General features: G+C 35.1%; 1 protein-coding gene and 1 long non-coding RNA gene across 2 annotated transcripts in view; one reads left to right on the top strand and one right to left on the bottom strand.

Annotated features, from left to right (window-relative positions):
- Positions 1-918: 918 nt before the first annotated feature.
- Positions 919-14,656, top strand: part of LOC124364563 (sodium/potassium-transporting ATPase subunit beta-2-like) — a 68,317-nt gene continuing 54,579 nt past the window's right edge. Inside the window, exon 1 of the mRNA XM_046820121.1 lies at positions 919-1,076. Within this exon, the coding sequence (XP_046676077.1) occupies positions 1,021-1,076 (56 nt within the window). The 5' untranslated portion in view covers positions 919-1,020. The remainder of the gene's footprint in view (positions 1,077-14,656) is intronic.
- On the bottom strand, positions 11,004-12,115 carry LOC124364564. The gene is made up of 2 exons (XR_006922635.1): positions 11,934-12,115; positions 11,004-11,287 (listed from the first exon to the last, which is right to left on the bottom strand). It is a non-coding gene; the product is annotated as an uncharacterized LOC124364564 (long non-coding RNA).

The following is a 14,656-nucleotide window of genomic DNA, read 5'->3' as shown; positions in this document are numbered from 1 at the left end:
TTTCAGTAGTCAAGTCTGTGACAGTGTCAGATCCCAGGAGTCCAGCATGTGACTGTGTCAGATTCCAGGAGTTAAGTCTGTGACAGTTGAGATTTCAGTAGTCAAGTCTGTGACAGTGTCAGATCCCAGGAGTCAAGTATGTGACAGTGTCAGATTCTAGGAGTCCAAGTCTGTGAGAGTGTGAGATTTCAGGAGTCACGTTTGTGACAGTGTCAGATCCCAGGAGTCAAGTATGTGACAGTGTCAGATTCTAGGAGTCCAAGTCTGTGAGAGTGTGAGATTTCAGGAGTCAAGTTTGTGACAGAGTCAGATTTCAGATACTTCACTGGGTTGAGGTTGATTTGGAACTAAACTCTACATTCGTATCTCATTGAAGCGTTTCACGCGAGAGGTGTGTGTGGGATTCTTCCAACGCTGTAGTAGACAAAATGAATACTTACATATATGTTTTATTATTAATGTTTCATTTTAAGTGCCCAAAAGAAGTATTTTCCCACAGTTTAGCCTATGGAATCCTTCTGTTGTGTGGGCATGATAAATATTGTGCAATAAGAGATTGTTTTTTAATAGTAGCTTTAATCAACTGAGGGCCAAACGATATAATAAAGTCAACTTTGTTTAATTTCTCAGCGAGTATTGCAGTCAGTCAATGCATCGTCAATAGGTAAAAATATACATAACAAAATCAGAAAACCTTTAGAATATCGATAAGCTGAAAATAATTACTTATCGATTTGTAGTATAATTTATAACCGAGGATTATAGACGACTCACTGAACTGATACGGAAGTAATCTAATTGGCAGATCGCTACTTGTCTACAGTCATGTGAGGAACAACCGACTCTTTGTACTGAAACATTACGTCCAGTACGAGTCAGATAGGGTCGGGAATCATGTCGTCTCTTGCATAAGTACTTGGATCGTTCACAAAACCACTGGGAGTCTCAAGGATATCTTGCAGCTGGACTAACTGCTTCGCATCCATTGCAGTTGGACTGAGTGGTGTAGTGGCTGATACGATGTACGGATCCATGGGATACATCGATCACAAAGATAAGGATGTGCTGGTGCCCAGGTATGTGATAAGGAGGTCTAAGACCGCTCTAAGTCAGCATTGTTTGGTAAATGAAATTGAATCACTCCAGCAACAATTTTTGGTTTACACAATGTGCCGGTAGTATTTTTGGAGTTAAAATTTAAGCTTCGTTTTGTAGACGGAGAATTCTGGTATAAAATTAACTGAATAAATTTAATTAAATTCAAGAGCAAGGCTAAAATTAGTTGAAGAGTTAAAGTAGAGTTGTTTACGTAATCAATAGAGTAACTGAAGGCATGTATATAACAACAAGATCGTGATAACTTGCCAAGTTCCTATTACAATCTTAACAGAGAGAAAATGATGAGTTTTTAACTTGTGCCACCCACTAGTAAATGAAAAAATAAGGGACAATCATTAATGTTTTATTTTAAAATATATTTATTAAATGACTATTAAATTATGGCCTAAGGAAGTAAGTTTATATTAAACCAAATAAAATTAATAACTTATTCATATAATAACATAAGTAACGTATTAGGGTTTGTGTAATCACCAGGCATAAAAATAAAAAAATATTAATTTATTGTTTTCGTGTTTTTAAATTTAGTAGCTAAAAATGGGTAATCAATATAAAAATTCATATTTAGACCTATTTTGATGACATAAAAAAATAGAAAGGTAATGATCTGTCATGCAATATATACTGTATTTTATGTTAGCAGCTAGCCGTTACTTCGCACTCAACTTTATATCTTTTGTGCGTTTATCACTTCTGCTTCCAACGCCAATGTTGCTATGAAGTTTGCCTTGTTGCTATGATAAAAAAAATCATAGATCTCAAAAGCCTACTTACGTAAAAAACAAATAACATGGGTTGCGTAATTAACAATCTTTAAATTTATAATAGATTATAGTAACTTTGTTTTTGATACCTGCATTACAGTACTTACCAAGCACTGCGTACTTAATAGTTGCTAAAATATACAGTCTCATGTATTTTAATTTTCTTATCTGGACATTTTCTTACTCTCTGCACAACGTAGGTTGCAGTAAAGAATGAAATAAGAAGTGTCGTTACTATCAAGCTTACTCTTTGCTTCCACACTATAAAATATGTCAAACTGAAAATAGTGGTAAAGTTAAATACCACGTCTGTGCTGTTTCAAACAACGTTTACACAGAACATTTGGTTACATTAACATACTTTTCCAATTAATATTTTCCAACCTTAGACACCAGTGGGACGTATTCCAGGAGAGATTCTTGAAATAAGATTATGTCTAGTATTCATACCAGGGACCGTAAGAATGCCGGCGTAAAATTTCAGTACAATCGGTTGAATAGTTTACGCGTGAAACCCAAACAAGCAAATAAAGTCGCTTTCGTATTTATAATATTATTAGGATTAGGGATGTCAGTATGTCATAATGATAACTTAAATTAAATTAACTGTTATTGTTGATAAGCAAGTAACACAGTTAGCCTACATTAGCAGTAATACTAGTATATAGTAAAACGTTACAATATAGTAGTTTTCAAAGCAAATGTTGTATTTATTCGCGTTTCATAGCACGTTTTACGGTTCATTAGATAAAGTCGTATTGGGTTTTGTTGTGAAGTTTGAACAAATATTATGTATGAGTAAAGTATACATTATTTAAAATTATGTGACTTTAGAACTTAAGGTATAGAGAGTGAGGTAGACCAGACGTGCTGTATGTAATTGCAGTCGCACTAACTCTAGTTTCTCATTTCCCATAATTCGACCTCACAGGATCCAATGAAATTGTTACCAACTTTGTAAAATTTCCCAATTGTGGGCCCATAGGGGCATGCACATCATCCAACGACCTCTTCCTTACATATAAAAGAAGTTTCAAGCAAAATTTAAATTCGTCGCTCAATTAACCCTCTGATGGTTCCTTGAGTGGTAGGCTTCGCTAACGCTCAGCTAAATCCTGTGGACGGACGTGAACAATAATCAAAGTGCATCTTGCCTATGTAGAGTTCAAGCACATGCAAAATGTCATGTCTACATCAAGATAAGTTTTCGAGGTACAGACAGAAGACGCTCGGACAATTGCGCAATACGCACTCCCGGGAGTGCTAGAAAAGCTAAAAAATAATTTGCAATCTGACTAAATTATAACACCAAAGTCAAAATGTAGAAAAACGGAAGGTCAAGTTATAATTCATAGAATTCTGCTTATCATTATCAGAACAATTTGCTGAATACGCTACTGTTCTGAGAACTACTTGCATCTATAGATACTGACAAGTTTACATGCAATACGTCTTTAGATTAAGCTATGCCGATTTCAACATCGTTCACTAATCTGAATTTTACTCTTTAATATGACATCATATAAATAGCTAAAGTCTACACATTTTAAAACATATTTTTATAAAGCATAATTTGATCTACAGAGTAGGTACGTTTTCTACAATTTTACTTCGTCAGTTCTAACTTTTATATTTTTAACCTAAAATAACGAAACGTAAGGTCAAAAAGCCTAACCTAACATACCAGTACCAAAATATATTACTATCGAGTGCCTAACTATGTTATACCAGTACCTAACCCAACGTAACAGAACGTAAAGTAACCTAACACAACCAAATCTACCTAATTAAATATAACCTAATCTAACCGGACCCAACCCTACCGGACCTAACCTAACATATAACGTAGGTTAACCTAAACTAACTTAACGTAGAATAAATTACCCTAACCTTACCTAACGTATCGTATTCTAACTTGACCTTACGTAACGAAATATAATCGAACCTCAGTTAACGTAACATTACGTAATGTAACCTAACATAAAATAACGTTACATAACCTATACCTTATCTAATCTAACGTAACCTAGCCTAACCAAAACTAATCTAACGTATACTGTATTAACCTAGGAGTGAATGGAATATTGTGTTAATAAAGTTTAGTTAGAAAAGTGTTTTTCTGTACTATTAACATTATTTTGACGTGACAACGTCTTAAATTAGGTTGCGGCTCGGAGTCACTCATGAAAAAGTGTAACGCCCGGTAACGTTACGATGCCCGTCCAGTGGGTCCGCCGCACGGGATCCGCACGGGATAAAGCAGATAACTGTGGGTCCGCCGCACGGGATAAAGCAGATAACTATGTTTATTCGTGAAAATGTGGAGTGCTTAGATTCGTCATTTACAACAACTACAACAATAAAGGTAAATAATTGTACACTGATATTTCATTATCGTAAACTATGATTGATTGATTAATTGTTAGATTGACACAAAAGTTGAGAAACTGAGTTTATAGGTTATGTCATACTATTGACAAATGTTGATAGTGTTAAGTAAATTATTAGTTTAAATCGCTCTGCAATCAATCGTAATTCAGTCGATTGAGAAGAAACAGCGCGTATTGCTAGTCAAACATTTAAAATAACAAATTATAACCTCTAACCTGTCATAACAGTGCGACCAAACAAACGAACTAAACCGATCAATCACCACGCGCGGAGTTAGAATTTAACTGTGTTTAGCAAGAATTTCAAATTCCAATTTTAGTAAATGTTTTATTCAACTTTACCATTTACAATAACAAATTTTAATTAATTTCAAATTATGTACAATGTTTTAGTAAACAAAATATATTTCTATAGTTAAAATTTGTGCAATTCTTATTTTCATTCAATTCCTTGTTCCTATTGTGCAATTTAATAATATTCATATCAATAAATATTCTACCGAGAAAAAGACGTTGTCACGTAAAATCTTCGCCCGTAAAACCGACTTTACAGGCAACCATAATTTTTTTTATTAAGAGGTTATATGTAAGAAATGGGCATGTGGTCCTAATTTCGCCGAAATACCTCACCTATGCTAACCCTAAGTAAAATTTACGTAACCTAAACTAATCTAACCTAAGGCAACCTAACCTAATCAAACCTAACTAACTTAATCTAAACTAACTAAACCTTAATTGAACTAATCTAACGTAAATAAATGAGTCTAACGTATCATAGCCTAACCCAAGCTAACGTAACGTAACGTAACTTTACGCAATCTATCCCAACCGAAACTAACGTAACGAAACCTACTCGAACCTCAGTTAACGTAACATAAACTAACCATACCTAATCTGACATATCCTAAACTAACGTTATGTAACCTAAACTAACACAATCTTACCTAACCGAACCGAACCTAACGTAAGATATTGTAGGAATGGTTCTAATGATTGAGCAAACACGTGGTAGTAAACTGACTGTTATTCAAAACTGCATCATCAGGGCCTAGCATCGGGCAACATTAACTACGAGGTCCAGTCACCAAACGGGCGCAAATGTTCTCCAAATATTTACACATTGCAACATACTATTTTTAGGAAGAGTGTGACCGTTTGGGTCGTTTCCTCTACATTCAATTCTAAAGCATTATTAGAACTTCACTAAGTTTGTCAAGTACTGTCCCGTCAGCCTCAAGATGGAATCGGGCTGGCCCTTTTCAAAGGCATCTCTTGTACTTCTAGAAAGGATCTTAGATATTTCTAGATCTTGGTCTGAGGATCAGTGTCAGAACTCTAACATAGTGAATGTTCCGAATGCACGGCGTCAAAGCATTCCTTACACAATCAATTAAAGTCTCGACATAATTGTCTTGTTGTGGTGAGTTATTGGAACATCAGATTAGAGTCCGGGATTTTGCTTAACATCTCTTGACTCAAGATGGATCCTCCAGATTGAGGCAGACATCTCAAGATTATAAATCCGGCATGAACCGGAAATGTTAGAAAGTAGACACTTTAGTATCCGGAATACACGGACTCTGTGTTCTATTGTAAACAAAACAAAACGAGAGCATCTAGTTATTTCATTAGCATAACCATTCCAGTATCTAGTATAGTACAGTAGTATACATAACAATTGGTCTTCATGTTAACGTGACTCACAATCGCCACTGCATTCAGCTATAAATGACAAATAATTTCAAATATAGGGTTATATGGCCTACAATTTTTAAATTGTAAATCATAAACACCAGTTTGCTGGTTGATAACATATTGTTCCATGTTTCATACTGGAACATCGAAAAGATGCCAATCAATGGGGAAATGTTTCTACCTATACAGTCGCGGTACACAGCTGATCGGCAGTTGAGCAGCCAACAGTTGCCATCCGGTTTCTGTCAAAATGTAAGTGTATAGAGTAGCCAGGGCCAAAATACCCCGATGACTTCTGAGGCGGTGTTGCTATATCGCTGGTGACCAACAGCTGTTTCCGCTACGATGTGGCTATGCTTACTAGTGTCTGTTCAGTTTACATGTTGTATGAAAAGGTGAATTAACTCAAATGTACGAATGTTTTTATGGCGAACTTTAAATTTGAACAGATGTTGAGACTGGTCGTTTGTTTTCTAAACACGTAAAATTGGCAACATTGCTTAACGCTGGGTAGCAAGAGCCAACATTTGACTAGCGACGTCGCACGCAATTTTGTAAATCGAAGTCCTTAATAGCACTTATGGTGTAATATGATAGAATCTTATTCATTTTTTCAAACGTATGTAAGCATACATTAAATTCATATTATTTTGGTGTTTATGGTTAAGATGATCAGAGTGTAACATGATTCTTATATCATGTTGCCCAGATCACGAAAATACTAATACACAGGTCTCGGAAATCTACTTAGGTCAAAAGCCTGCTTACAGCACTTGTCATACGACACTACTACCGGTCTAAGATATTTCCAGTGTCATAGTAGTTTGCTTTGTTGTCCCGACGAAGAACCAATACATACATATGTAGGACTGAGAAGCCTACTTAGGTCAAAAGGTCTACTTCTGGCCGTTTAAATTCATTTATGGTGTCCCAGTTTAATTTTTCTTATTGTCTGATCAAAAAAATATAGGCTACGTATTTAGCCCTTGAATCTTCTTCGGTCAAAAAGCGTCTTCTTCCGGTTCATGCTATTTTCTTTTTAAGATATTCCCAGTGCTATAGTTGTGTTTGCCTTGACTCCACGAAAAAATATTCATACAGACTTAGGGCTGACAAGCCTATTACAGTCTAGGTAGAAATCCTTCCTATCTACTTCCATTATTCGGGGGGGGGGGGATACTTATTAATTTCATGCGACATTTAAAAATCATTCTTTAAAACGTTGTTTGGTTTCAAGTCTTGTTTTTCTGACTGTAGTATGGGAAGGAATGTATCGTTAAATGTATTGATATACCTTATCGTTGAGGCATGTTAGTGTTCATTTCTCTGTTTCTTCCTTAAAATAATGTTAAAATACCATATCACAATGCTAAGTAAGGCAACCAGTTTCGAGACATTAAATGACAACACTCACAGCTTTGCTCGCTTTACACGTTAAATAGTATTTACAATGCATTAGATATCGAGGATGGAGCTTGTATTGGCTACTGTTGACTCAGGGGTGCCCAGCCCCCCCAAGGGCAATGGCGCATGCCCCCCCCAAAGTACCCCAATACCCAACCCTTTAGTTTTTAACATTAGTCAGTGTATGACAATAAAATTCACATCTTACATTCTAATCTTCCAAAGGACATCATTTACCTTTGGTCTTGTGAGGAATTCTTTCTGTTTTCATTATTGTAAAAAATATATACCACTGTTTATTATCTTTTTTAGAATAGAAATAAAGTATCTTTTTGAATTTTGATATAATTTTTGACACTAGCAGTGCACCCGTTCTTTGTACGGGAGGACTAAAAAGTAGTAAACAATTATTATAGTTTTTAATATTTATATGTTTATCAAAGTACTAGATTACATCAGGAATAGCTACATGACAAATATTTTAATAGGATATTAAAAGGTCAGTAAGGGAGGCTTTGCCTTTTAAATGTTAAGGTTACTTATAAAAAGTTGAATAATAATATCATTGATAATTCTTTATTGCAAAAGAATATTGCATAGCAACTTTGGTAAACATTCATACAATTTTGGAACGTTTATAAAAAGTTAGATTCCAGCCAAAAAACCAAAAAAGGATTGAAAAAAAAATTGAAGAACTGAAGGTTAAGGTTATCAAAGGTTAAGGCAATGAAATAATAGCACTTCAATCTTCAATGTATATGTCATTTTAAACACTTTTATTTATAAGTAATTATACTGTAGTTCCAATAGCAATTATAGTCACTAGTCTAGTATGTTGCTGTCATGAAAACAATGAGATACAATTTACAGCTGATCATACAATACAATCCAAATAGTACAACATATTATAATCCAAATAGTGTTGTAAATTTTATTTCATAAAACGGCATGTATTAAAAAGTTTAATAAATGTATTAATTTAATTTTGTTTCTATTATGGTGGAGGCATCATGTTTAACAATAACCAGAGTTTTCACAAGTGAATGGAATAAACATAGCTGTAAATTAATATATAATGTTGGCAAGTTTAGGTATTCTAAATTATTATAAATTGGAACAGGTTGTTACTGATGTTGTGTTGTAGGTTGTATTTACTTTTACATTACAAGAGTAAATAACAAAAATCTAACAAAATGTATCATTAAATGGTTTGATTTTTGGAATAAAGATATCATCTGAACAAGTACATTTTGTAAATTCTATCTACTAATACCAATAACAATAACAACTTTTACAAAAAAGAAAAAAGTAATAAAACATTACAATAGTTACTTGATTACTGTGTGGTAAATAGGGTGTAAATTTGAAAGGTTGAAATTGGCTTCATTTGATACTTTTCTTAAATTTTTGACAAAAGAAGTTTTTTTCTTTGCACACTTGAAAGTGCAAACCTGTTGATGATTTCTTCATTTGAGATCTGTTTTAGAATTTCTTTCTCGCAAGAAAGAATGAGCAAGCTTGAAAGCCAACTATCCCCCATGGTGCGTCTTAGACGATTCTTAACTATCTTCATCCGACTCATAGTTCTCTCAGCAGAACAACTTGTGACTGGCAGAGACAACAGTATCCTATAAAGTATACTGAGATGAGGGAATCCTGATAGATTCAATAGGCACCTGTATGGTCTAATAAATCCTCTTTTCACCCAGTCGTCAACATTTTTCTTTTTCTTGAACTTGTCAGTCACTGTAACGTCCTCCTGTTCTTCATCTTCATCATGGTCAGAACTTAAACTATCCTCGGGGTTAGCAGTACTGGTTCTCTCTGATTTCTTCTTCTCAGACATGATATCAGAAATATCTATGTCCAAGTGAGTAGCTTTGTAAACATCAATGAAGATGTCTAGTTCATCTACAATTAATTCCTTGTCTAGATTGTAGTATTCACAAAGATTCTCAATTGAAGATGGATTACATTTTAGGCCTTTTTTCTTATCATCTACCATCTTCAAAATTCCATCATGAGAAAAATATCCCATCTGCGACACCATAGCCAGAGAACTTTCTGGAAATCTGTCATTTAGCTGGTTGTAGAGAGAGTCTAGAACGTTGAAATAAATATCAACCTTTACTTTCTTAATAGGGTCTTCTATGCATTCCTCAATTGCCAACTCGTCCATGAATCTTTTCCTTTTTCTGATTCGTTGTCTGGTGGGTAAAGAAATGTTGTGTTCTTCAGCAAAGGAAGTAATGCCACTTTCAATCTTTTCCCACGCCGAATCTTGGCGCATGAACGCCAGTTTTTCCTGTGTTTCTTTAATAACTTTTGGGACTATACTGTAATCAATGGTAGGTGACTGAAAACAAATTGTTATGGGAGACAATATTTTGAACAAAGAAGATGCTATGTATATTGTGCTTATATTTTCAAAATCTGTCATTTGCTTTAGGAGGCCTATTGCTTGGGCTTTGGTGTTGTTGTCAGAATTCTTGTCAGTCGACAAATTTTGCAATGTATCTCTTATTGTTTCAAAACAACTCACAATGGTTTGAAGGGCGTCAGTTTTACTCGACCAACGAGTAGTCTGTACTCTTTTTAAGCGTCTCTTGCTTCTTTTTTCCCCCTTTTCTAGATTTTCGAGCAAAAGGTGGTGTCTCCTGTGGCCTGACATGAAAACATACAAATCTTCCAAGAATGAAAACAAATTCCTCATTTGACAGCATATATCAAGGGACTGCTCTACAACAAGGGCGAACCTGTGAGAGCAGCACCATACATAAAAAGCTTTAGGGTTTTCTTTTGTGACTAGTGATTTGAGACCTTTGAACTGCCCTCTCATGTTCCCTGCACCGTCCATACTCTGGCCCACTATACCTTTGAGATCAAGGTTTAGGGCTGTTAAGCATTTCTTTAGCTCTCTAAACAACATTTCCCCGGATGTATCCCCACTTGTAAAAACCTTGACCAAGCGCTCTTTTGGTTTTACGTTTGATATTGTAGTTTGTTGTGTATCATCCATGTGCTCAATGTAGCGAACTATGATAGTGGTACATTCTTTTTTACTCACATCCTGGGTAGAGTCTAGTATAATCGAATAAATGTTGGTTAAATTCACACTTGTTACAATTTTATTAACTACCACGTCACTCATTGTATTGATAAGATCAAAAATATTCCTGTAACTCAAGAAATTAGATCCCAGTCTTACATTCTCAGCCCTTGCTCTATCAATTTTTTCAAGGTAAACTCTCGCATCTGGGCTATATTTTCCTATAAGTCTAAATAACCCTAACAGCTTTCCTTCTAAAACATCGTTTTTGCGAAAGGCAATCATTCCCTCACTCAAGTAACTACAGCAATCAATGACAACTGACAGGACTTCTCGGTTTTGGTCAACTGCTCTGTTACATTGTTGAGCAAGGCTCGAATCTATTCTCTTTTGTGATATCCATTGAATTCTGGCAACCTCTGCAGATATATGATTTTTGGAAGTCTCGTGGAGTAAAAAATCTCTTTCTCCTCTATGCTCTGTCCACCCTCTGTAGCCGGTTGTTCCCCATACAGACCGTTCAGTTGGAAGTGCAAATAATGGTGTGCAAGGCAAACAAAATACAGCGTCCTTTTTTTACTGTACTGTACACTAGCCACTTCCTAGGTTTCACACTGTTATTGGGCAATATACAATTTTTCCACAGAGGATTAAATTTTCTTCCACTCGTTGAAGGAAATTCTATTGATGATAAGTCTTGATTTTCCAAATTTAGAGCCACATTTATGTCTTCAGGAGAGAGCTTGAGGTTAGCATATGAAGCTGGATCACTGTGATCTTCATTAGATGAAATATCCGAGTCTGGTTCATCTACATCACTTGTTCCAAAATTGTCAGGTTCCTGTTCTTCCAGTTCTTGGTTTGATCTACAAATATATACAAAATTTGTTTAGTCTGTGAGAAGTTATTAAGCCCTAAGCTAATAGGTTTTAAAATTCTCAAAAAATGGTAGGCCTATAACTTCCAACATATGCCTGAAGAAAATTAACCCTTCTATGCACGCCAATTCTATGCTCTACCCGTCGATAGATAAACAACCAAGAAGCTTCTGAACTCTAACGGGACTTTGGCGAACTACAAAAATATTCAGACAGTGAAGAACGTCAAGAATGTTGTACACGGTTATATTTGTATTCAGTATTTGGGTCAAACTATTTGGGTACATAACTATTAGGCCTATGTTATAACCTAACCTAACTCCACAGAGTGCTGAACAGTACCAAAATACTTATAACAGTGAATACGGCAGAACCAAATCAGACTTTGGTTTCACTCCTCAGAATACAAGCTTGGGTAAGTTAGGCTATACCATACATTTTACAAGATATTATGTTTTTAGGTAGGTTGGATACATAAAGGCTTAGTATTCGTGTTAATCGTGTTTGCCTCTATAAAACAATATAACAGCCTGCGCCCTGCGCCTAGGCCTAGACATATTAAAATTTTGACTAAGTAAAACCCGTTTTTGCCCCTTAGGTTTACATTAGTTAGTTATTACAAAGTTAGGCCTACCTTTGTGTTTCTAGTTCAGAGTCTGTGACTTCTAGTAGTGGTAGAGTAATTGCATCAGTCTCGATCTCGCTGGTAGATTTATCTTGGAAACTTTCTGATGTTGGCTCAAAAACATCTTAATCTTGGTCTTGGGTAGGCCTAATCGTCAAAGTATGAGGGATGTCATCCAGGGATGTAGATTGGCTTGGGCTTGGGTCTGAAGAACGTATTTTTGCCATGGGCCGTTGTCGACCTTTATTTCAACCACTTTATAATTGATTTTTAAATTGTTCTTAAACTTGTAACTATGTTTCTTCTTACAGTGATCCAACCATTTGTCTTTGCGATGGATCGTGTTGCACATCACTTCTAGGCATTTAAATTTGTACAACGTTTTTGCTCTCTTAGGCATCTTTAGTTTTAGTTATGAACAAATCACAAATCTACAACATAACATAAGACATACATACCATACGCATAACAAATACACGCACATTCAACCTTCATTAACGTCCGTAACCGAGCTTCTTCAAACGAGACAGTTTTGTTCTGTTGCAATAGGTACTCAAACTCAAAACTCACGACTCACATTCACATCAGTACATCACTAACGGCTGTGATGTGACTGTGACAGACAGCAGACGGCAGACAAGACAGTGTTGCCAGTTGAGCCACTGCCAACCTAATCGCCCTAAACAAATAAAATATTTCTCTTAAGGATTTACACGGAGATCCTGGAGTTAGTTTAAACGGCGGAATAATATTTAGCTATGGCAATTTCGATCTTGAATCTTGATGATATGGTTAAATGATTAATCAGTACTTTTAACTTAACTGTTGAGTATAATTCTCATTTCTCTGGTTATCGTCATGGTTTAAAATGTTAACATAAAAAAAAATCATGCCCCCCCAAAAAATTTTGATGGCGCAAATTGCGCCATGCCCCCCCCTTCTGGGCACCCCTGTGTTGACTTAATCAATTTTAAACACAAACCAACATTTAAAACTTAGTAGTAACAGTAGTACCACCAGTCTTTGCTATCTGCATCATTACTAATAAAGCACTGTTCTAAAATTCAAGTCGTAAACAAAGTATGTATCTCCCTCTTTCATAAACTCCTACTGTTAGTGTCATTATCATTTCCCAAATTAAAAAATATTCCAACTTTTCAGATCGTTCTTATATACCTTCCTCGGATTTTAATAAATATTTTACAAAAAGAATTAATTAGTCGAATTGGTCTGGTTAGCGTTTCATTTTTATACATAAGATTATCTCGATCAGCTGTACTCCGCAATAAGATGTGCAGATTCTTTTTGTGAACACATGCCATATTACTTAATTAATGTCATTGATCATAAGGCCTAATATTTATAGCTTTATAGACAACGAAAATTTCGCTATAAAACTAATATTTTAGAATCCTATCTCCAAGTTATAAAAGACTTGAAACATTACTTCGTATCTGAGATTGTATTACTGCTAGATGAAATCCCCTAAAGCAATCAAAAGGTAAGCTAAACTTACAATTACATCTCCAAATATCAAGTTTTTGAGTTTCTCCTTTCAATTGCTGACATTAACATAATGAATGGTAACTCACAGCATTTATGAACCATAACGACTTATCTTCGATAGCCTCCAGTTAAGTGTTAAAATTATCTCTGAAACGTGCTTTAGCAAAAATTTCCTTAACTATCTATTATTTTGTTATTTAGTATCCAACAGCATTTGTTATTATTTTGTTACAGGTTGTTATTTAGTGAGAACTGGTTTCCGAAATAACCGCCATTACCTAATCCAAATTTAAAACAAAACATGAATATTTAAACCCTTTTTACAAAATAGTTAATTTGTCACTAAGATGATTTGTGCGTACCTATTAATCGATATGCAATGCTCTTATCTGTTACAAACAAAATAGGTAGTGATTATTTAAAGTAAAAAAAAAAAAGTAAAGAATGTCTTATTTTACCAGGCGAAGTTAGGGCTAAGAAGCCCTCTCTAACACTTAACCTGGGGACCAACGGCTTAAAGGTGACTTCCGAACCACCACAACATTACACACCACAACAATTTATTTGTAGAACATTTGTAGAAATATATATAAATATATACATAGATCCGGGTTCGAGTCCCGGCGGAGCAAGTACTTTTTGCGATTCAATATTTATTGAAATTAAATTAGGCTATTGCCTCTTATACAAATTTAATGAATGTAAACAGAAGTCATTTGACAGGTATTTGATCTTCCGATCATATGTTAGTTTGGTTATTTAAACACATATGTGAAAGAAACGGCCAAATACAAAATAATTGAATCGTAAAAAGTGAGGGCTCTGTGGTGTGATGGTAGCACATTCGCCCGGCAAGTGAAAGATCCGGGTTCGAGTCCCGGCGGAGCAAGTACTTTTTGTGATTCAATATTTATATATTATTGAACATATATAAAACATCGACCACGGCAATGTTCTGTATTTCTAAAAGTAAAAAAATGTATAATTATTTTTTTAGCTGAGTGTCAGCAAACCTGTGAAATTTCTTTTCTGTCCGTTAAACCGCAGGATATTCGGGAACGAATGTAGCTGTACACTTGAAAATCGCATGTAATAGAACTTTATTTCTACAAAGGCTTTTATCATTAAGGACCCTATAGGCAATAACAATCAAGTTTGTCCTAGTTTCATGTAGATTCCGAACCATGTGGATGTCGTGCTTGTATCAGTTGGTATACTGGAGTTCA

Source organism: Homalodisca vitripennis, chromosome 6 (assembly GCF_021130785.1).
Source record: "Homalodisca vitripennis isolate AUS2020 chromosome 6, UT_GWSS_2.1, whole genome shotgun sequence".
Classification (NCBI taxonomy): Eukaryota; Metazoa; Arthropoda; class Insecta; order Hemiptera; family Cicadellidae; genus Homalodisca; species Homalodisca vitripennis.
This window is presented reverse-complemented; position numbering and strand designations above follow the sequence as displayed.